The 22,069-nt window shown below is 34.3% G+C and overlaps 1 protein-coding gene across 1 annotated transcript; it reads right to left on the bottom strand.

Annotated features, from left to right (window-relative positions):
- LOC120629161 (small subunit processome component 20 homolog) lies at positions 1-21,937 on the bottom strand. Its single transcript, XM_039897986.1, has 14 exons — positions 21,771-21,937; positions 20,272-20,558; positions 19,500-19,833; positions 17,311-18,537; positions 13,763-17,232; positions 12,995-13,159; positions 11,530-12,577; positions 10,258-10,484; positions 9,228-9,393; positions 7,480-7,662; positions 5,932-6,462; positions 3,437-3,625; positions 1,634-1,888; positions 1-477 (listed from the first exon to the last, which is right to left on the bottom strand). Exons 1-14 carry the CDS (start codon positions 21,813-21,815, stop codon positions 289-291), a joined length of 8,316 nt encoding a protein of 2,771 aa, XP_039753920.1. The 5' UTR covers positions 21,816-21,937; the 3' UTR covers positions 1-288.
- Positions 21,938-22,069: the final 132 nt, after the last annotated feature.

The following is a 22,069-nucleotide window of genomic DNA, read 5'->3' as shown; positions in this document are numbered from 1 at the left end:
TAATAATATTAAAGATATTTATTTACAAAAAGATGTCAAATACGTACAAAATATCGCCAATAGAACTACATATTAAAAAAAAAAATGTACTAAAGCGCCTAGAAGCTAGAACGCATCGTACTATCGATTGCTCAATGGATTTTGAATCGAATCCGGGTTGTTTTACCAGGAAAATTGTTACTGAAAATCCTACTTGTTTTTTTTTTTCGAGTTTTGTCCAGACTCTAGGTACCGGTAATGTCGTAAATTTAGGTATTTCTGGCACGATAAGCTGAATCCGCTTTACAATTATCCCTCGGTATCTTTTAGCAGATCATCTTCGAAGTCTATATCTTCTGCTTTTCGTTTCTTGACCCTTGGCCTCTTTCCGTGCATCATTTCCAGTTTTATTTTCTTCGCCTGTTTCTTCTTCTCCCTCAATTGGAGTTTCCGTTTAGCGGCTCTTTCTGGGTTGTTTACCTTCTCTTGTAGTAAGATCTAAAATGAAGAATAATTTACGATCAGTTTGAGAGTATAGTCCATTTTTTCCTATCAATCTTTTAATAAATAAATAAATATGTTACGACAATACACTCATCTCCATCTATCCCCAAAGTAATCGCAGCTTGTGTTATGTTTACTAAGAGGAACTGGTGTATATTTTTATGATTAATTATAAATACTTATAATATACAGATAAACACCCAGATACTAAAAAAACATTCATGTTTATCACACAAACATTTTCCAGTTGTGGGAATGTAGGGTCGCTGCCCACTGCGCCAGTCGGCCGGCCGAATGTAAACAATCCTTTTGTTACCTTTTAGTATCTGTATGTTAAATTTAATTGTCAAATTGTTAACAGATAAATGAATACACACATATATAGCGAACCTATTTTTATTGTTTTGATTGATTTTATGGTTCCTCAAAAGTAATTAAAAAATATTGTTTACATTGAAAGACAGAGTTCCCAATGAGTCACAGCCTACGCTGTGACTCATTGGGAACTCACCGTTCAACGACCACACATAATATCACACTCATATTACACACTTATATATATTATAGACGCAGCATGTTTGTCAGTTTGTCCTTATAAACGCAACAACGACAAACCATAGCCAAAAAGAACACGACAATCCATCAGACTCAAGTGATTTTTTACTGAGCTACTTTTGTAAATAGGGGAAAACAAATCCACGCGCAAAAAGTTAGTTATTAAATAGATTTGATTTAATCTAACACACGTGCGCTGTAACTGAACTAGATTTCGGTTTATTCGTTTTAATTGTATTAATTGGACTAGTTTTAATTGTTAGGGGTATTACTACCATACTCCCTAACAGGTTAACCCGCTACCACCTAAGAATGCATCATCACCTACCACCAGCTGAAATTGCAGTCAAGGGCTAACTCGTAGAGAAAAAAAAAACAAATTTGTATTTTTTTTATATGACTAGCACTTGACTGCCTTAACACGACCTTATGATAACTGATTATACAGCCTAAGGAAAAGCGCGGTTATCTAAAAGTTGGCTATTGACAATTCAGTTAAAAGCACCCAAATATATAGTAAGTGCCTGTTCACAATAAAATCCTTCTTATTTTAGGTGGTGAGAAAAAAGTTAGCTCACTTTTACTAGAAACCTACCTTTTTCCTTTCCGCTCTTCTAACGTTTAACCGTGTCTGCACTTCGGCGGCCATCTTGCTGTACTCGATCTCCCCAACTTTCCTTCTCAACTTCTTCCCAAGTCTGCCCGCAAGCTGTTTAGCGATCGACGATGGTCCGTCGCCGGTGGAAAGTTCCCGAACGATCACGGGCAGTATGACGTCAATTATTGTGTTTATTTCATCGGTTTCCATTGAACTTATAAAGTGCATCCACATTGTAAATATCGCAGTTCTCTGAAAAGTTATCAATTTAAATTGTTACGGAAATTTTCATTATAAACTAGATAAACGTAGAACGCAATAAGTGGGTATTTTAGAGGTCCGCAACCCTTTAGGTACAATTTGGAAATTTATAATTACTGAATTTTCTCTGGTCTGGTCTAAGACTAATAACTTTCTCTAACGACGAACGGCAGTGCCTAAGTAAGTAGCTCCTAAGCAAAAAAGATTCTTATGCCCGTTTTCACTAACGACGAACGGCAGTGCCTAATTAACTAACTCCTAAGCAAAGAAGATTTTTATGCCGGTTTTCACTAACGACGAACGGCAGTGCCTAAGTAAGTAACTCCTAAGCAAAGAAGATTCTTATGCCCGTTTTCACTAACGACGAACAAGGTAATGCCCAAAATAAGTTACGCCTAATCCAAGGAGACTCCTAGGCATCAACCGTTCACCAATAGTTATCAACTAAGAGTTCATGAAAAGTATTCTTCTATAAGTAGCCTTCGATTCAAAAATTCAAATTCAAAATTCATTTATTTCAAGTAGGCCTAATTTATAAGCACTTTTGAAACGTCAAGTCTGTCTGTTTGTAGTGACTCTACCACCGGGTCGGAAGGCAGATTCTACTAAGAAGAGCCGGCAAGAAACTCAGCAGATTGCTCTTTTCCAACATCATTTAATAGTTTAACAATCTTTAGAATTTTTCTGTTTTGTGGAGATGAGAGCGATGTAAGTGTTGCCTAGGTTTAGTGAAAACGGGCATTAGGCACAGGTACCTTTCACCAATCGATTTTCACTAGGAAACTCATATCACCTAACTTGTCTATGGTTCTTGCCACAACTGGTATTTTGTGTTTGTATTATCATATCTTTCGATTCATCTGATTAAGGCTATTCATAGATTTAGTGTAAAAGGTTTTTTTTTTTAAATTCCACTACAACTTGCGGAATGGTGGACTTCACACGCTTTCGTGAATAGTATGGACTATCAGTCAGGTGTTCTCACGATGTTTTCCTTCACCTAAACGAGTGATGTTTAATTGCTTAAAACGCACATAACTGCGAAAAGTAACAGGTGCGAGCTAGGTATCAAACTCGGTTCCCCTGAAAATAAAGCTAAAATAAATATACCTACTACGACAATACACACATCGCCATCAGTGGCGTGCACTTCATACATGCACAAAAGCACTGCCTACCCTAAAATTTTTATACTTCTACCTTCTTTATGCATACCCTGGTCAAAAACCCTGTGCACGCCACTGATCGCCATCTGGCCCCAAGTCAGCATAGCTTGTGATATGGATGCTAAGATAGCTGATGAATATTTTTATGAATATAGTATATATAAATACTTATAATATATAGATAAACACCGAGACACTGGAAAACAGCCACACAAACATTTCCCATTTGCGGGCACCGAACCCACGGCTTTGGACTCAGAAACCAGGGTGGCTACCCGCTCCGCCAATCGGCTAATTGGCAATCAGTGACCACTAGGCTCTCACCGCTATACTATCTATGTAAAACTAATAAAATCATTAGAAGGATACTTACAATATTCATAGAATTCGGTGCTTTAGCGACCTCCGAATTTATAGCCTTCCTTTGTTTGAAAAGAATCCATCGAATATTAACTTTGGCATTGCTATCTTCGTCCCTTTCTTCAGTTTGTATCTTCTTTCTCAGTGCAAAACATGGCATCGCGTGCACTAATTTTAAAATTTGGAATAAAACAGCTGTGACCTGAAATGAGTATAAAGTAAATCACATTAATTATAAATTTTGTAACTTAAAAACCGCTTGATATAAAAACATTCACTCTCAGTGTACATTATTCTAATAGGAACCTTCATTTCATACACATATGTGTATGAAATGAAGGATCCTATTAGAGGGACTTGTAAAACAAAAAATTCGCCTTGGTTGGGGCCATCTTTGATTTGAAATGTATCATAGTATATAGTAACTACTATATACTATGATACATACGCTATGATATATAGTTGTTTTTTTATTTGATACCAATGTTGGATATTTAATTATACGATGGTTATCTCAACATATGTTTATTAATATGATAAAGATGATTTTTACAATTGTTGAAAAAGATATAAATTAACATTAAAAGAAGACGCGAAATTAATCAAGATGTTACGTCGCGCACGTTCGAATCGTTTTCTCTCGTAATTAATGTCTAATTAATTGGGTTGTCGCTTGTCACTGCAACAGTGGCGCCGCGTTCCGCTCGGCCAGAGTCGGTCGCCGTCGGCCGTCGTAGTCATATTGGCGCCAACAACCAATGTTGAGGGAGTTGTAAAAAGATATTTAAACCGCCATTTTGTGGTGGCGGCCATCTTGGACAGATTTTCATGAAACATAACTAAAAACACTCCCGACTAATTCATCTCTCGAGCAAATAAAAAACAAAATCAAAATCGGTTAAGCCGTTTTTGTTTTTTTTTTCCAGTAATAATTGACGGACCAAGCATATGGCGTGCACTTCATACAAGCACTGCCTACCCAAAATTTTTTGTTTAACTCATAAATGCGAAGGTTTTACCATTTTATGACATCCTCCTTCTTTATGCATACCCTGGTCAAAACCCTGTGCACGCCACTGTGATAAAAACTAAAATGTATAAACAGTGCTAGACTTTAAGAGGAGCACATCCTACAACATGACGGCCTGAGTCCATCAATTTGAGGCGTAGGTTTGAGCCTCGTGTGCCTGTAATACCACCGGCAACCACGCCCATCAGACCGGAACACAGCATTGCAATAATGCTGCTTTGCGGCAGAAATACGCATGGCGATAGTACTTCATCGGACGAGCTTTGTCACAAGACGCTTTTTTTTTTATTTTTTTTTTTATAGACTAGCGCTTGACTGCAATCACACCTGATGGTAAGCGATGATGCAGCCTAAGGTGGAGCGCGCTTGCCTAGAAGATGCCTATTCACTCTTGATTTGAAGGTACTAATGTTGTAAGAACTGGGGAAAATGGAAGCTGGAAGAGCATTCCAGATCCTAGCGGTGCGAATTAGAAACGAAGATGCGAAGCGCTTCGTACGCGTCCGCGGTATATCGACCACGTAGGGATGCAGATCCTTCCGGTGCCTCGCGGTTCGATGGTAAAAAGGCGAGGGGCTCTACTTCTAAACCCATTACCGGGCCACTACGGGGTCTCATCCCACATTGTGAAGGGTTAAGACCGTAGTCCACCCAGTGGCGTGCATAGAGGGTATGCACTGGGTAGGCAGATGATATAAAATGAAGAAAAACTCCAGAACGACGTATAAATACTTAAGGATAGGCTTCTTATAACTCTTACAATGACTAGCCTTAAGTTTTTTATAACTCGTACTGGAGATTTTCTTAATTTTATATCATGTGCATACCCTGTGCATACCCTCTATGCACGCCACTGAGTCCACCACGCTGGCCCAGTGCGGATTACTGGACAACACACGCATTTTGAGAACATTATGGAGTACTCTCAGGCATTCAGGTTTCCTGGCGATGTTTTCCTTCACCGTTGGAGTAAGTGATATTTTAATTTTTATAATTGTTATTAGTGTTTTTACCTACACTTGGAGGAATTATCAATTTTATTAATTTTCAATGCATATAAAAATTGCAAGCGTGTCTTGTTTCTAACGTGTCTGATTGTAATATGGACCTTTGAAAAAGTAGATCGAAACTGCAACGTTTCCTACTAGATGACGCTACAGTCGCTATAAGACTGATGTGTGAAAGGCATATACTAATTTCGGCATCGACGGAAGCAGAGCCGTAGCTTAATTGGAGAAAGCGCTCAGGCCGCGGTTGCCAGAGAGTCGCAGGTTGAAATCCTGTCGGTTCCGAAAACTGTTATATGAATTTTAAATTTATAAAAGTGATATTTTAATTGCTTAAAACGCACAAAACTTCGAAAAGTAAAAAGTGTGTAAAGTAGTGCTGGGATTCGAACTCGGCACCACGAAACTGAAGCCGAAGACCTAAACACTGGGCTATTTAACGATAACGAAAACCATGTAGAAAGTACAAACCTGATCGGCCATATCTTGAGATACATTCGGTGAGTATTGAGCACACAAATCCAGTATAAGACTCCGCAAAGAATTTTCCGTGTCATAATAAATAAATCCTCGATCCTTTTCCTGCGTGTTTAACTCATCTATATAAACTAGAGACAAAATTGTGCCTAGAATTTTAGCTGCACGTAATCTGACCCAAGCGTGAGGATATGCCAACAAAGCCTGACATTGCTGTGCCAGTTCATCATAATCACTGACAAACTTTTTATTTTTCATGCTACAGGAGCAATGGATTGTAATCTTATCAATTAGATTCAATATCTGTATTAAACTATGGTCTTTCTCCTTCTGTTTTTCTTCGTCACTCTTTTCACCGTGATCCAGTTTTATTTTAACGAATCTACCCTCTGTTATGTCGTTATTGAGTAAGAGGATTTTGCCGCTGACTATACCCAATACGCTGTTTAGACGGCTCTGGAATTCCTCTTCTTCGACGTGGACAAAACGTATGCTTAGTTGAGCTGCCAATTCGATATGAACGGGCTAAAGAAAAAAAATGTTTTCTAAATATTTGAAATAAGTAAAATCGACGAATGGCTCATAAATAAATAAAATATATACTACGACAATACACACATCACCATCTAGCCCTAAAGTAAGCGTAGCTTGTGTTGTGGGGAGATGAATGATGAATATTTTTTATGAATAATATACATAAATACTTATAATATACATATAAACACCCAGACACTGAAAAACATTCATGCTCATCACACAAACATTTTCTATTTGTGGCTATGTGTGCGTTGTCGAAATATATAAATTATTAGTATAGTATATAAATTTAATATGTTATCGCTCTAAAATATCATTTATGCTATCATATCGCTACTCGTCTTGAGATTCGTATTGAGTCACACTATGCGTAGCGTAAAGTTTCTATCCAGCTAATTTATCTGTGCGTTCGTTTTAATAGTAATAAATAATAATAATAATAAAAATCCTTTATACACTATAATTGTTATTACAAGATTATTAACTAAATGATTATCAATTAATATTAACAATATGGCAAATGGCCGCAAACTCAGCCTTATGCTGTACATTAGTAACAATGTTCAGCGCTGATTTTCAGTCTGCTTCAGTATCAGACTGAGCAAACAACCGCGACGCCCGTTGCGTTATTACTATAACTAGAGTAAATTTAAATAAAAAAAATCCAAATAAACTGTAAAAGAGAACAAATAAAACTAAAACTAACACAAACAGTACATATTTAACAGTTTAAATTAAACAAGTAAGTAAATAAAAGTAAGTAAATTAAATTGTAGCAAAAATAAAAAAAAATACATAAAAAAAAATTAAAAAAAAAACAAAACAACAAATATATCTAACTGATTAAATGACTTCCCGTTTATTTAATTATTCCAAACAGAACTCATTTACAGAACGCATAGGGACTTTCGTCCGCCGAGTGTTGTAACCTGTGCGTTCGAACGCACAGGTCACAACACTCCTTAATGTAATGTTTGTGAATACGCGTGTTAAATAATGTCTTACTTGGGTGTCCTTAAAGAACGTGAGCACCAAATCAAACAGTTTGTTCCTGTCAAGTAGCGGCAACTTTTTTAAGATGGCCTCTATACAACCAGCAGCTGCTTGTCTACATTCTGGTGCACTGTCGTTGATCATACATGCGCCTAGCGATAGGAACAGGTAATCCCCGTGGTTTTTCAACTGACCCTGTAATACATAAGACTCAATTTTACCTAACTTTTTTTATGTGAATCATCTGTAGGCGGAGGGTAAACCTGATTTTTGGCGTGGCGACACAGGCCGTGGCGACGCATCGCCACGCTGTATGAGAGAATTTTTTCTATTTCGTATGTAACAATAAAAATGACTATTAATTTTGTAATAAAACAGTCGTTATTAACCTACTTACAAAAAGGAGTGGTTATCCATTTGGTTGATTTTTTTACCTTTGACCACAAAACTACGGCTCTCCAACTTCCGATGCCGAAATTAGTATATGCACTTATATCAGTCTTATAGATACTGTAGCGCCATCTTGTATGAAACATTATAGTTTCGATCTACCTTTCAAAGTAGTACAAAAAATATTACAATGATACAATTTATTTACCTACACTTGGAGGTAATATCATTGTTATAAGTTTATAATGCATATAAAAAAATCTTCTTTCTACAATAAATTTTCTTTTTCGAACTTGTCTTAAAATGTATACGATTTTCCTTCACATGCTTTAGAGGTACATTATTTATTGTCTCTAAGACTTATCTGTGAAACCGAAATAGTATCTGAGTAAACCACTGCCATAGTTATTACTGAAATAAATCAGATCCACAGCCCTAACATCACATGCAAAATTTAAATCAAGTGACTCCTGTCACTTTTCAAAGTACGCGTCGCGTCGCGTAGCTGGCTGTTATCTTCAATTGGGTTATCATACGTAAACACTTAGATAGTTTGGAATTAGTTTGTATGGAAAAATATATATGCTTCTTTCGATTTAATATTATTATTACAGGGTGATTTCTTATGAAATATACTTATGCACCCTTCAGCATTATTTCGTAATTCGGTTACACGTTGTTTTGTTATATCTAGCTAATTTATTTTAAAATAATATTTACTAAGTACCTTTAAATAACGAATATTAGAATTAAAATCTTGCATACTTCAAAAGTAGGCGAGAAAGAGGCGATCTCATTGAAACTTATAAAATATTAAATAAGTATTACAACATTCCGAATTTTGAGGAAATATTTTCAAAAAAGAGTAACCCCAGATTAAGGGGCTATGGTCTCAAACTTGAATATCAGCAGGCATCGTCTGATCCTTCCAAGCACTTTATCAGCAATAGAGTTATACAAATGTGGAATGCCTTGCCTGAAGATGTAGTGACTACAGAATCACTGAATCAGTTTAAGAATAGACTGGATAAACATCAAAAAGACAAAGAGCGCAAGAAATGATATAGACGCATTAGCGAAAGCTGCTTAGTCTTAGTATATAATAATAATAATACTTTCTCAGTTGTAATACCGCTTATACTCGTAGTAACACTATGGCAACGACTTCGCATTTCGCAAGCTACAGATATCGAAGATTCTGAGGGTAGATTTTTAATAATTTATATGTACACCTAAAAATAAGTTTAGCATGATTGCTACTCAAATAATATTAGATTAATATGATTTATCTGTAAGTGAATATGTAAAATTATTCTTTAAAAGAAATAAATGATTCTTTAACTTGAGAACTAATAAAAAATAATACTCACAGGGTTCAACTTATTAATGATCATGTCAATAAACTTCAAGGAAGATTCTCTACCGTGCTGCAGTTCATAGTTGAGTTGAGTCACAAAGAACTGTATGTATTTGTCCAAACGTTTCCCGGGCTGATAGTGAGACAGGTAGTTCACGAATATCGCACGAGCTTCGTCTCTGTACAAACATAATCGTATTTACACCTGTAAATTGGGTATGTGAAAAACGTTCCATTCTACCATGGCCCAACCACTGAGTTAAGAATATACAGAACACTCATTCAGCCATTGCATTCAGTGAAGTGAGACGGGTGAAGTGAAGTGAAACGGTTGAAGCGAAGTGAGACGGGTGAAGTAAAGTGAGATGGGTGAAGCGAAGTGAGACGGGTGAAGTGAAGTGAGACGGGTGAAGTGAAGTGAGACGGGTGAAGTGAAGTGTGACAGGTGAAGTGAAGTTAGACGGGTGAAGTGAAGTGAGACGGTTGAAGTGAAGTGAGACGGGTGAAGTGAAGTGAGTAACTAGCTGTCTACTCGAGAAACAATACTAAAGTGGAGTATTTTTGATGCTTGAATTTTTGTCGTTTACACAGTTTCTGTGTGTTCTTACTTCTGTGGGCACAACTGGAGGTTAGTTTTTATCATAGGAAGGAGCTGTTTTTTCTTATCTCGGGATCATTTTTCTTTTGCGAATAACCCAGAATTTATCATCTAAACTTATCTTGAACTAGCTGTGGTCCACGTTCTTCGACAGCGTTTATTAAGGTTTTTAAGAGCTATAGTGGAAACCGTGGCTTTTCATGGGATAAAAAGTAGCCCATGTTACTCTCCGTCCTTTCAACCAACTCTTGATTAAAATCAAATTGATTGGTTGCTTAGGTAGGGCGTTAAGAAAGGACAAACAAACAAACAAATTAACGGCAAGCACACTTCGCTTTTATAATATAAGTGAGGAGTAAGAATAATGTGAGGGAACACTTAGTTATTCTTTGATAACAGATGATAAACCAATTATGAAAAAATGTCATTAAAAAATTGAGTTTACCTAGACTTTGCCGATTCACTGAGAATGCAAATATTCGATATTTTCTGCATAACTTCGTGCAACTCCGTCGATACTAATTTAGCCTCCAATATAGCTTTTAGTAAAGAAAAAGAGTTAGCCTGTTTCTCATCGTTTTGACAATCTTCCTCGGCGTAAAGCAGGAGCATTTTCAATTGGTCTTCTTCTAAATTGTAGTACTTCACATTCCGGACTAAAACTGTTACTGCCTGAAAAAATAGAATAGAATAGAAAAACTTTATTGCTATACAACACAATAGGAAAAATACAATATGTAATACACAATAGGTAAATAGTACTTAGTGCTAGAGTGCAAAGGCGGCCTTATTTCTAAAAGTGAGCTTTTAAAAGCAACCCGAGCGTACGAAGCCGATAAAAAATGGAAAATGGGTGGTACATAAAGGATGTTACAAAAAAAAAATCTTACATGAACATACATACTACATTTACATATTAACTACAAAAATACCGACATAAATTTATATTATAATAGATATTTATGATATATATTTATGTTATTATATAATACTCATACATAATATACATAATAATATTACATAATACTCAAAATAGATAAGTAATTTTTTTTAAGCGATGTTTAAACAGGTGAATGGTTTTGGAATTACGTATTTCCCAGGGATGTATATTTCAGAAACTTTACTTCTTTTTTTTCAGCATCATGGAAAACGATTGGTTAGCATTTTAACAGGTTAGTTATTTACATCAGTTCCCACAGTCCTCTTAAGTGATTTAGGAGTTATCGTTGGCGTTTAAAACGTCTAATATACAGCGTGTAACAAAATTAAGAAATAATATTGAAGGTTGCATAAGTATATTTCATAAGGAATCAACCTGTAAAAATATTAAAAGGATAAATCAAAGGAAGCATATTAATTTTTTAAGTGTTTACTTATGCCAACCCTATTGAAGATAAAAGACTGACATGGGCATAGTACCTCTGCTCAAATACATTTAGGTTTTTGGTAACAGATAACTTTCAGAGAAGTACATAATGTACCTCTAAAGTCTGTGAAGTACTATTTCGGTTTTCATTTACACGCTGTACATCGGACTAAATATACGATACCTTACAAGCCTGTGACGTCATGCCAAATCCAATATGGTGGATGTGAATAGTAATATTACGTAAAAAAAATGTTTAAAAAGTATTCCTATTAAAAATTTTAGGGTTTTCACATGATTTCATTAATTTTGATTAAAAGTGACATTATAGAAAATATTTAAAAAAATTACCTTAAACGCATTCCTTACTAAATGGTAGTTGTCATTCTGTGTGCTAATCTCAAAGGTGGCATACTTATGCAGTATAGAAAATATCGTCTTAACAATATCCTTAACCATTTCTTCCAAAGTCGGCGTACTGATTCTAATAGTCCACAATGTAGTGATACATTTAAGTGCAACAGTCGATACTTTGACATGATCACTTTGTAATGCATCAACTAAAAGTGGCACTATAGGATCCACAAATGCTTTACAATCCATCCTTGGAACCTTTTCTCTTTTAAGTATAACATATAAAATGTTCAAGCTAAATTCCACGAGCACATGAGCATTTGTTTTCGTAGAAGTCTTAACATTCTTTGCTTGGGACTCTCTGTTACGTTTTGGTGTCTCAGGTATTATTAAACAATTCGGCTTTGCTCTTAGCATTTTTTCTCTCTGGGCATCTGTTAATTCACGCTTAGGAGCCGTCAAAACAAATTGTGGTATACTTTCTGATGCCAAGCCATGGAGGAATACAAACAAATCTTCGATATCAATAAACTTGTTAGTCACTAATCCACTTGATATGTGCATCATCGCTTCTTGGACTTTCACAACAATCTTTTTGGAGTTATGCTTTTGTAAAACTTCTTTGAAAGGTAATAAGAGGTTTATCAAACATTTCTCAGTGACATTCTGTGCTACAATCATCAAAGTTACGTAACTTTTCTTACTCGGCTTAGCCTCTGGAGTCTTATAGTGTAACTTATCAACTTCTTTCTCTTCAGATAAAGATCCAAATAGATCATTAGTGCAAACATCAAGTATATAATCGAGGTTTTCGTTAATTTCGCCAGGTTTGAAATCAGATTTTAGAGCATCTAACACAGTATGTATTGTGGCAACCAAAACATGTACTTGAAAGCCTCTGGTTAGTAAAATAGTTAAGTGTTCCAGTAAAATGCCCAAATAGGATGTCCCAACTGTCAACATGATTTTTTTAACAATGTCTCTTGCTGCACTTCTGATTTGTTTCAATGGCGACTTCAAGAAAGAACATAGTTTGATCATAATTCTGAAACATTAAAAAAAATATAAATATCTCAAAGTAAGCGGTCGGATACTGAAACTCCAGTTTATAAGGACCCCTCAAAGATAGGTTCTCTGGTATTTTCCATACAGACCATTCGTCGTTAGAAAAAAATTAATACATAATAAAATTTTAAAGAGTGTTTCAGTATTGTTGATTCGTAGACACCTAGTATTCGAAAATAGGTGCGAAATCTATTAGCAAATTTCAAACATGTGTTTTTCACAATCAAAGAATTAGAATAAGAGTTTGAACATGTAGAAAGTTTTTAAGTTTTTTATATGTTTCAACATTATACTCTCGAGACTAAAATTGATCGAAAGCCATAAAAGTATTATTCTTGTACTCACAAAATATATCATTATTTCGTCATATTTCAGCTAACTGAACTTTAATACTTACCCCGGAAGTTGGTGTTTTAAAATATCGCCTGGCAACCTTTGTAGTAGTTTCACTAGCGCTAATGCTATGGGAACCCTCAACATGTCTTCCTCTAAGCGCGCCATGCTTGTATGCCTTCGGTTTATTTTGTGCGAACCTTCATGATCTGTTAATTTTCCAATAGATCTAAACATAAAAAAGATCATTAAATAACAAGACGAAACATAGTAAGTAGGAAACTGCACGAAGCGTTTTTTATCCACGTTTATTTTACCAAAAAAAGGCTTAGAAAGCCCTAAAGTTACCTGTTACCCGCTACGATTGTATACGTGAAAAAACTCGCGCGTTTATAACTTTAATTCATTGGTAGCATGATGTTCGTCAAACGTAAACTTATGCCATATGAGAAGAAATAGAGCTACCATTTTTAATATTTGGTGTTGAGTATAGACTAATTTATTATTTAAATTACAGCATTATAAGTAGGTATTCGATTATTATTTAAGAGGTACCAGAGTAATTACTGCATAAAAATAACAAAGTCACAGCAGAAACAGGATTTGAAAATAAATGGATTCCAGGTGGATTATTAATTTTGGATTCTCAAATTATATATTTGATAGTTACCTTCTATTACTAATAAGTGCAGAATCAATTAAATTTCTCTCTGTCACAAAAAGCTATTTACTCTCTCTCTATTAAGCATAATAAAAAAATCACTAAACGACTGAGAAGCACCTTTTGTCGAAAGTGTTTTTATTATGTTATATTGTTTTAAAAGGAACTTACCGATTAAGTTGTGGTAATAATCCAGATGACAACGATTTAATTATTCTATTAGCAACCGATGGAGACACACTAGTTATTCTTTCATAAGCTGGTATATTAGCTATTTCTTGATTTGCCTGATCTTCTTCATCTTTCTCTTCTACTGTTAAGAATTCATCCTCCATATCTTGAATTCTTTCCTCATTTTCATCCTTAATTTTACTTTCAACTGGTTCGTCATCTAAATCATGCGAAGGTTCTGTATTATCTATGTTAAGATCATTTGCGTTTTCACTTTTTATCTCCATTTTACCTACATTTTTCTTTTCGTTTCGTATATTTGCCGTCAATGCTTTAGGCAACTCAATATTCTTCGCTTTCGAAAAATCAAAATGAAACGCGTCCAAAATACCAATGAGTATACGCGTTAACTGTTTTTGATGTTCTGTCGTATGTCGTATTTTGTTTAGATACAGTTTTAGCAACACCTCATAATGATACCACGGCAACAATCGACAACATGTAGAAATCACATCTATACAAGCATCGATTAAGGTGTTTTTGTCGGAGTATTTATCGTCACAGATATACATTGATGCTAGAGGTAGGATAAAATTTGTAAGAGTTCTTGGTGTTGGACATTTCGTCATCTTTTTAGCTACTTTAGTGAACTTTAGTAACGCTCTCACTCGTCTGTGAAGTTGCAGATGACAAGAGTTTTCGAAAAAATCAACCTCGGTATCTTCTTTGTTAGCTAATGGGGCTAAATCAGATAGCACTACATCCGCGTCTTGACATTCCCTTACTAATTCTCCCAGCAGTGTTAGACTTTCATTTCTCAATAAGTCATTCTTAGAATCTCTTATACCGGTGGATATTAATGAGAGTACAGTATCTCGAACTAAAAACTGCCCATCTGGGGTTGATCGATATTTTAAGAGTAATTTTGGCAAAATCTTTTTCAGACAGAATCCTGCACTATCTCGTAAACCTATGTCTTTTTCAGTGCGTATAAAATAGAAACAGTTGTTAACAATTAGAATTGCTAAGTCAACGCTTATTTCATTCTCATCCAGCGTTTGATAAATCAGTTTATACGCGTCCAAACGACGATCGAAATCAGGTTGCTCGATCCATCTTTTATTAAAAGCATTCATTTCTGCTATCACGTGTGCTAATTTTGTTAATTCATCTTTATTTTCCTTAGCATTTTCTGCTATAGAGAACAATAATTTAAGCAGAAGTTTTCGAACTTCCACGGGACCAACTTTATTGAATAAAACAGCTAAATTTTTAACATAACGCTGAGGATTCGTGCTATGTCCAAGTAAGTTTATTATAGTGTTTACTGCATGCTCCATATTTTCTTCAGCCATATTCATGCAAACTTTTTTGACCAATATAGGCAATAATAAATTGAGTAAATCATCGCACATCTCTGGAGAATTTACCATTTCTGTTACTCTGGACAATATTAGAAGATCTCTCTTGTTAACAGTGTTAGATTTTGCTGTATTAGCAATTCTTCTCTTCATAACTTCTAGAATGCTTGGGAGATGTGGAATCAAGATTTTGCTTCCGAAATTTATATCATTTCGATCAACTTTACTTAAATTTAGTGTGCAAAATGATTCTATTTTAGATATATCTTTATCTTCTTCGTCGTCCGTCAAAGTTAAAAGCTTTTCGATCATATCCAAAATCATGTTGACTACCCCCGGACTTGTTTTCGGTGCCAACAAAAGGTTAAATATTGATGGCAACGCACTAACAGAGTTGTCCTCTTCTGAACATGTCACAAGTAATATATAATACCTTGGATTCTGACACCAAATATTAAACAACTTTAGTAATGCAGTTGGGGAATGAACACCCTCAAAATGTAATCGGGGGGCAAGAGGAAATATTAAAGTGTGAAAGATTACGAATAACTCTTCTTTGCTCCACAAATATTTTTCAAACCGATCAAATAATTTACCCAAAATATTGATCGCAAGTATTCGGAGACTTTTCATTCCTTTGACGTAACCGACATGGACTTTTTCACCTTGTGCTAAAACACCGGCTAAGGTACTACATACCGCAAAAAATATTTTTAAAAATTGAGAAAGAAATTCGTCGCGCATAAAACCTCCAAAATATTCTCGTACGACATCAAACAAGTTCAAAATACTATGTAATTTTCCTTGGCTTGTAACTGACTTCAGATTTAAGTTATTAAAAATATCTAAATATATTTGTTTAGGTTTCATTGTCATGTACTCTTTCATGTAGGAGAATGCCATTTCGATGAACATTTTCAGTTCATTTTCATTGCAACCACTTAGATACCGCATTACTAAAGACCTTCTTGTTTGTCCTCCTCCTTTTTTATCTGCACCTAATTTTGACGTCATTTTACCATACAATATGCGTAGTACTATTGGTATTACATGTTCTCTATATTCAGGTTGTATGGCTTGGGAATCATCAGAAATTTTAAACTGAGTTAGTTCATCTTTAAATTTATTTTCATCAACTAAATTGTGCAAATTTGCTTTGTATGGAGTAATACTTTTATTCTTATAATTAAGTACACAATCTAGAGCGTACTTTTGCAGCCCAGGGTTCTTGTTCTTTAAAAAATCCATATATAACTCCCAGAAAACTGGTTCTTTGTGAAGAGCCCTCGGATTTTTAAATTGTGACAATACTTGCATAATATTAATTAGCGTTTTAAATATAATCTTGCCCGAAATTGAATCCTTTGGATTTTCTTCTTCAGGGATTTCTTCAATTAAGTCTTCTGTAGGGGTTTCTTCTTCTTGTGTATTTTCAGTGTCCACAGGATCTTTGTTATGTACTTCAATATCGATTTTAAGAGCACTACCAGCGTCATTTTTCTTATATTCCTCATCTATGAAGTTCAAGAATAGGACAACAACATCTCTATTCCGCGCTTCACATACTTGTATACAATTTGTCATTACTTTTAACATTAGGTTTCTATAATTATATACATCTGGTCTTTCAGCTATGCTCGTATACTCTACATAAAGTTCCTTTACAACTTTATTATCACTTTCAATATCATCCTCAAACATAAATATTTTTAGTTTATTTTTTGCATTAGCAAATGAACATTCAAGTGCTTTATAAAATGTAGGCCAAAAGTCGTCTGCGTTTAGAGCATTACCGTAACCTGCGATAAATTCGACTACAGGTTCCCAAAGTAGTTTGAAATTGATATACAAAGTCCCCAACATGTAATTTAGAGCATAAAGATGAAAATCCGTTTCTTTTGCTAGCTCATATTGAATTGTGTTAAAAGCTATCTTTTGTAGCAGACTTATCTGCAATCTGTATTCCTGTATTGAAGGTGATATGGATTCAACAGTGTAACATTTACTGAACACTGAAAACCTTTCAGTATCTCCGCCAACTTGAACCGTTTTATTTAGTTCTTCAATGTTTTCGAATAATTTATAAATATGCGTGGTAAGAAGTCTCACCTGCAAAATATAAACTGTTTTAAAATATATATATATACATATTTAGTATGGTAAGTAGAAATTTAAAGAGATACTTACAATATGAAAGGGTGATGATACATTTGGTCTTAGATATGAATCTACTAATGATAAAAATGGGTATGTTAAACCATTTTCATGTTCATATGCTGTTAAATACAAATCAAGAAGATTTAATGCCACAAGATAGTTTGGGTTGGCAGCACATGGCAACATTATGGGCAGTAAAATTTCTATTTCACATATATCTTTTAATCTTTTACAGCTAGATATATGAATAGCACATTCTAAAATGTTGGCTAAAAGGAATATAACTTTTCTAGCACATTTAGATAGTGGAGTCACATCACAGTGTAGTTTGTTTTCATTTACTTGCCCTTCCAGATAATAACTTGTCAAGACCTTTAGAAATTTTGATACAAGTTCACTTAGCTTCTTGATACAAAAATCTACATTAAGTTTCTCTATGTGTGGTAAACAAAACAACAAATTCATCAAGTTTGTCGGATTTTCTACAATACATTCTAAATCACCATTTAGAATATTTTCAACATATTCCATTAATTTAGGAAGTCCAATACCAAAATCGATTGGGTATTTTACCCATTCAAATAGTTTCAAGCCACTTTTCGATAAAGGCGACTTTGTGAGACATATTTTGGATAAAGTTGTCATTGCATCACTATCAAACTTTGACTGTATTACAAACTTAATAAATGCTGGTAAAATGTGCATATCAAATTGGGAATAATGAATGACATTTTGTACGAAACCAATTAAGATATTTGGATAAGGTAACGGTAGAAGTACTTTGACTATTATTCCTGCATGTTCTTGGGACAGAGTAATATTATTTGAAAGTAGCATAAGAGCACCAATTTGTGAGCATACTTCTAATACTGTTTCTGAGGACTGTTCACAAATAATTTTTACTAATAGTAAAGCAAATTGTTGTGGATTTGTTAAGTATTTTCCATGCTGATGTTCTATCACTTGTCCAGCTAATCTCAAAATATACTCAAGTCCAGCATTACTTTCATCTTCCTTTAATATATCTTCAGTAAAATTCTGTATACTTGTCCAGAATATATTAAACTCTTTAGAAGATATGCTTTGCAAGCAGTCCTCTGTTGTTTGTGTTAAGACTTTAAACAGAATCTGTTGATGCTCTTTCCGTTCTTTAAGATGTTGCAGTAGAACTGGCAGAAAGCTTTCAATGCAACTGTGGAATTTGTTGCTAACACCTCTTACTATTTCAAATATTAGATGCCCACAACCTGTTATTGCCTAGAAAATAATATAATGTTATAAATAAATAAAATAAATAAATATACTACGACAATACACACACCGCCATCTAGCCCCAAATTAAGCGTAGCTTGTGTTATGGGTACTAAGATGACTGATGAATTTTTTTTTTTTTAATGAATAATATACATAAATACATAGAATATACATATAAACACCCAGACACTGAAAAACATTCATGTTCATCACACAAACATTTTCCAGTTGTGGGAATCGAACCCACGGCCTTGGACTCAGAAAGCAGGGCTTATTGAAGCTTCTTAACAATTATAAGTAACAAGTCTTGAATTACGGGTTGTTACTTCCACAGTCTGTGGTGAATATCAGGTAGGATGGTTTCCTACTTGTTTTTTTACCCTCGTAAAGTATGCCATAGCTACCATAACCATACATTATGGTATAGGTGCTTTTAATACAAACATTATTCACAACACAACAAGCAGAGCCTGCAATGCGGCCCTTAAGTGTTTTGGGTGGGGCTTATCCAAAACCAGAGGAGTACTTTACCTCCAACCTAAAAGCTACAATAAAGCACTTAAAATTTAAAGAAAGTTTCATAATTTTTTGTGAAATATATGTTTAAGTTTTATATTTATTTCTTTATTAAATCCTTACTCCCAATTAATATTATCAATGTGAAAGTATGTTTTTTTGTTCTTCCTTCACACCTTAAGTGTTCAATCAACTTAATTTTTGGCATATATGGATGGATTTTATATCCCAGAAAGACAACCCATATCCACAGGATTTGTTAAAAACCATAATAAACAGCAACAAAGAACATGAGCAATAGCTAATATGGTAATATTTTAAAATGACAGTTCTTTAAAAGTTGACAATCAAATATAAGGATTATAATTCTAAAACCTACAATATTATAATAATAATGCTTTAAATTATAGTAAGCGGGCAGTAATTGCACAATAGTTACCAATACTTACATTATCATTTATCTGAAGGTAATTTAGAATTAGATCAATAAACTTCTTTTTGTCTCTGATATCTCTAGCAACAAATGCAAAGCTTTCTGCTGCAAAATTATTAATATACTGTGGATGTGCCTCGCTTAGTAATGGAATAATCCTTGTTAGAACAACACCAATGTCCTTCTTCAAATAAGGCTTCAATGTCTTGAATAAAAAGGCTAAACATACTAAGGTCCATTCTAACCTTTCTGCATCTTTTGTATTCAATAAATCTATAAGTATGTCTAAAAATTTTGGAAAATGTGGATAGAAATCTATTCTTAGGTCCTTTGCGAGTGATACTAAAATTCTGAAAAAGTATATGAAATAAAAGTTAGAGTAGAATAACTTATGGTAAGTAACTTATTAATTGCATCTGTATATATATCTTAATAAACCTATGTTGTATGTTTTTATACACTCTCCGCTGCAGTGGGGAGTGGTGTAGTCTTATAAGTAGAAGTCCAGGGTGTAGCAATTTTAGAATTAATTTTCTATTAATATTCTCTTGCCTGGATTATTGTCATAGCAGGTTAGCCCAGGGCTATCTTTGACAGCATCATCACTTACCACTAGGTCAGATTGCAGTCAAGAGCTAACTACAAAAAAAATATGATGTAACACTATTTCTGTGGAAAATCTTTTTAGATACTAAGCAACTATGTTTGTTCTTCAACTATCTTATAATTGGCTTATGTTGGCTGTACTAAAATATTCCTTTTATTCTATAACAAAACAATCAACATACTCTAGTAATGGTTGCAGGCACAACTGGTCTTCTAGTTTCAAATAATTTTCCAATAATTGTAAAACCTCATCCTTCTTGTGTATGAGCTGGGGTACTGTTACTATGCCATAGACTTCTTTCTTAAACTTTTTAAATTTCTCTGTTAAGTTGAGACCATGCCATTTCTGAATCGCCAGGTGGAAGTGGCTCTCATTTTCATTTGGCTGGCTTGCATACACATTCTCAATATGGTATAGAGCTGCATGACGGACATCAATTGCATTTATACGTTCAGCAAATGGTATAAACTGAAAGGAAAGATATTTTTATGAGGCCTTGCATTATATGCAGCAGAATTAAGTACAAATGCTTTATTTTGTATCTTTACACAATGCTTGTTTATGTTTGTATGCTTAGATCTTTTAAACTATGCAATGGATTCTAATACAGTTTTCAGCAATAGATAGTGTTGAGACTAAATAAATAAATATACTACAACAACACACACATCACAATCTAGTCCCAAAGTAAGTGTAGCTTGTGTTATGGGTACTAAGATAGCTGATGAATATTTTTTTATGAATAAGATACATAAATACATATAATATGTAGATAGCCACCCAGACACTGAAAAACATTCATGTTCATCCCACAAATATTGTCCAGTTGTGGGAATCGAACCCACAGCCTTGGACTCAGAAAGCAGGGTTGCTGCCCTGCCTAAATTCAAAACTTCTTTATTCATGTAGGCCTATCACAGGTGCTTATGAAGCGTTTATACATATAATATGTTTACATAATAGCAAACACTGATTATTTTAGATCACATAATCCTCAAAAAATTATAGAATTACTATAATTACTATGAATCAAAGTCACTAAGCAGGCAGGATGTGACTCAATGTCACCTCAGAGCAACGATTTGTATTTTTGCGCTCTAAGTGAATTCACAAGGATTGCAACGGGAATAGATAATTAAATAGCATAGGATATAGCATAAGGATGTTAAGATTATTTTTTAAAAAAAGCTTCACTATCACATTAGGTTTAAGGATGCTCTAATGATAGTGATAGAAATTAGAATAATATAAATAAATAAATAATTAAGGAATAAGATCCGTAGAACTATATTAGTTCTTAGGCAACATAGTCCAAATTGCAACACTCAGAAGACAGATGTCTATTAGGGCTCCATTGTGTTGAAACATATCCTAGTAATAGATAGGGAAAACCAACATCAAATCAGATGCACTATATATGGTATGGCAGTGCGTGTGGTACATTTGTGTGATAACCTTGCAAAATAAGGATTCAACTTCAAGAGTTCGAGTATCCCGACCATTTTGCCTGCGATCTTTTGCCACTATTGATAAAATATTCAATTCTAAATAGAAGGTACATTATATATATAGAACACGACAATGTAACCTATATCTGAAAATTGTACAGGTACTAGACCGCGAAAAATCTGCCAATAACCTTTGAAATAAACATTTTCTACATTTAAATCTAGCACTTACACGAAAAGTATTTGTTGTTTTGTGTTTTACTGGTTTGCTTTTCATGGTTAACTATTGCTAGAAATGCTAGACATACAATATCATAAATATATCAGTTAAATTCAATACTTCAATCATTAAAACAATAAAAACCAAAGTTTTCCTAAATAAACACCGAAGTCCGAAACCCGAACTTGTGGTCTTGTAACTTTGTAAGGTAAACACGTGTGTTTGACATTGACAACTGATAACCAAGTGTCATAGTTTGCCATAAGTATAACATTAAAATATTCAAACAATAATAGAATCATTGATATGTC

Source organism: Pararge aegeria, chromosome 14, assembly GCF_905163445.1.
Source record: "Pararge aegeria chromosome 14, ilParAegt1.1, whole genome shotgun sequence".
Taxonomy (NCBI): domain Eukaryota; kingdom Metazoa; phylum Arthropoda; class Insecta; order Lepidoptera; family Nymphalidae; genus Pararge; species Pararge aegeria.
Note: the sequence above shows the minus strand (reverse complement) of the source record. Positions and strands in the feature narration are given on the sequence as shown.

Coding starts and splice junctions, on each gene's coding strand:
- LOC120629161 (XM_039897986.1), bottom strand. CDS start 21,815: ATGAAAAGCAAACCAGTAAAACACAAAACAACAAATACTTTTCGT. Junction 3,626..5,931: donor CTCAAGATATGGCCGATCAG/GTTTGTACTTTC, acceptor TACTCATTTCAG/GTCACAGCTGTTTTATTCCA. Junction 478..1,633: donor GAAGAGCGGAAAGGAAAAAG/GTAGGTTTCTAG, acceptor TCTTCATTTTAG/ATCTTACTACAAGAGAAGGT.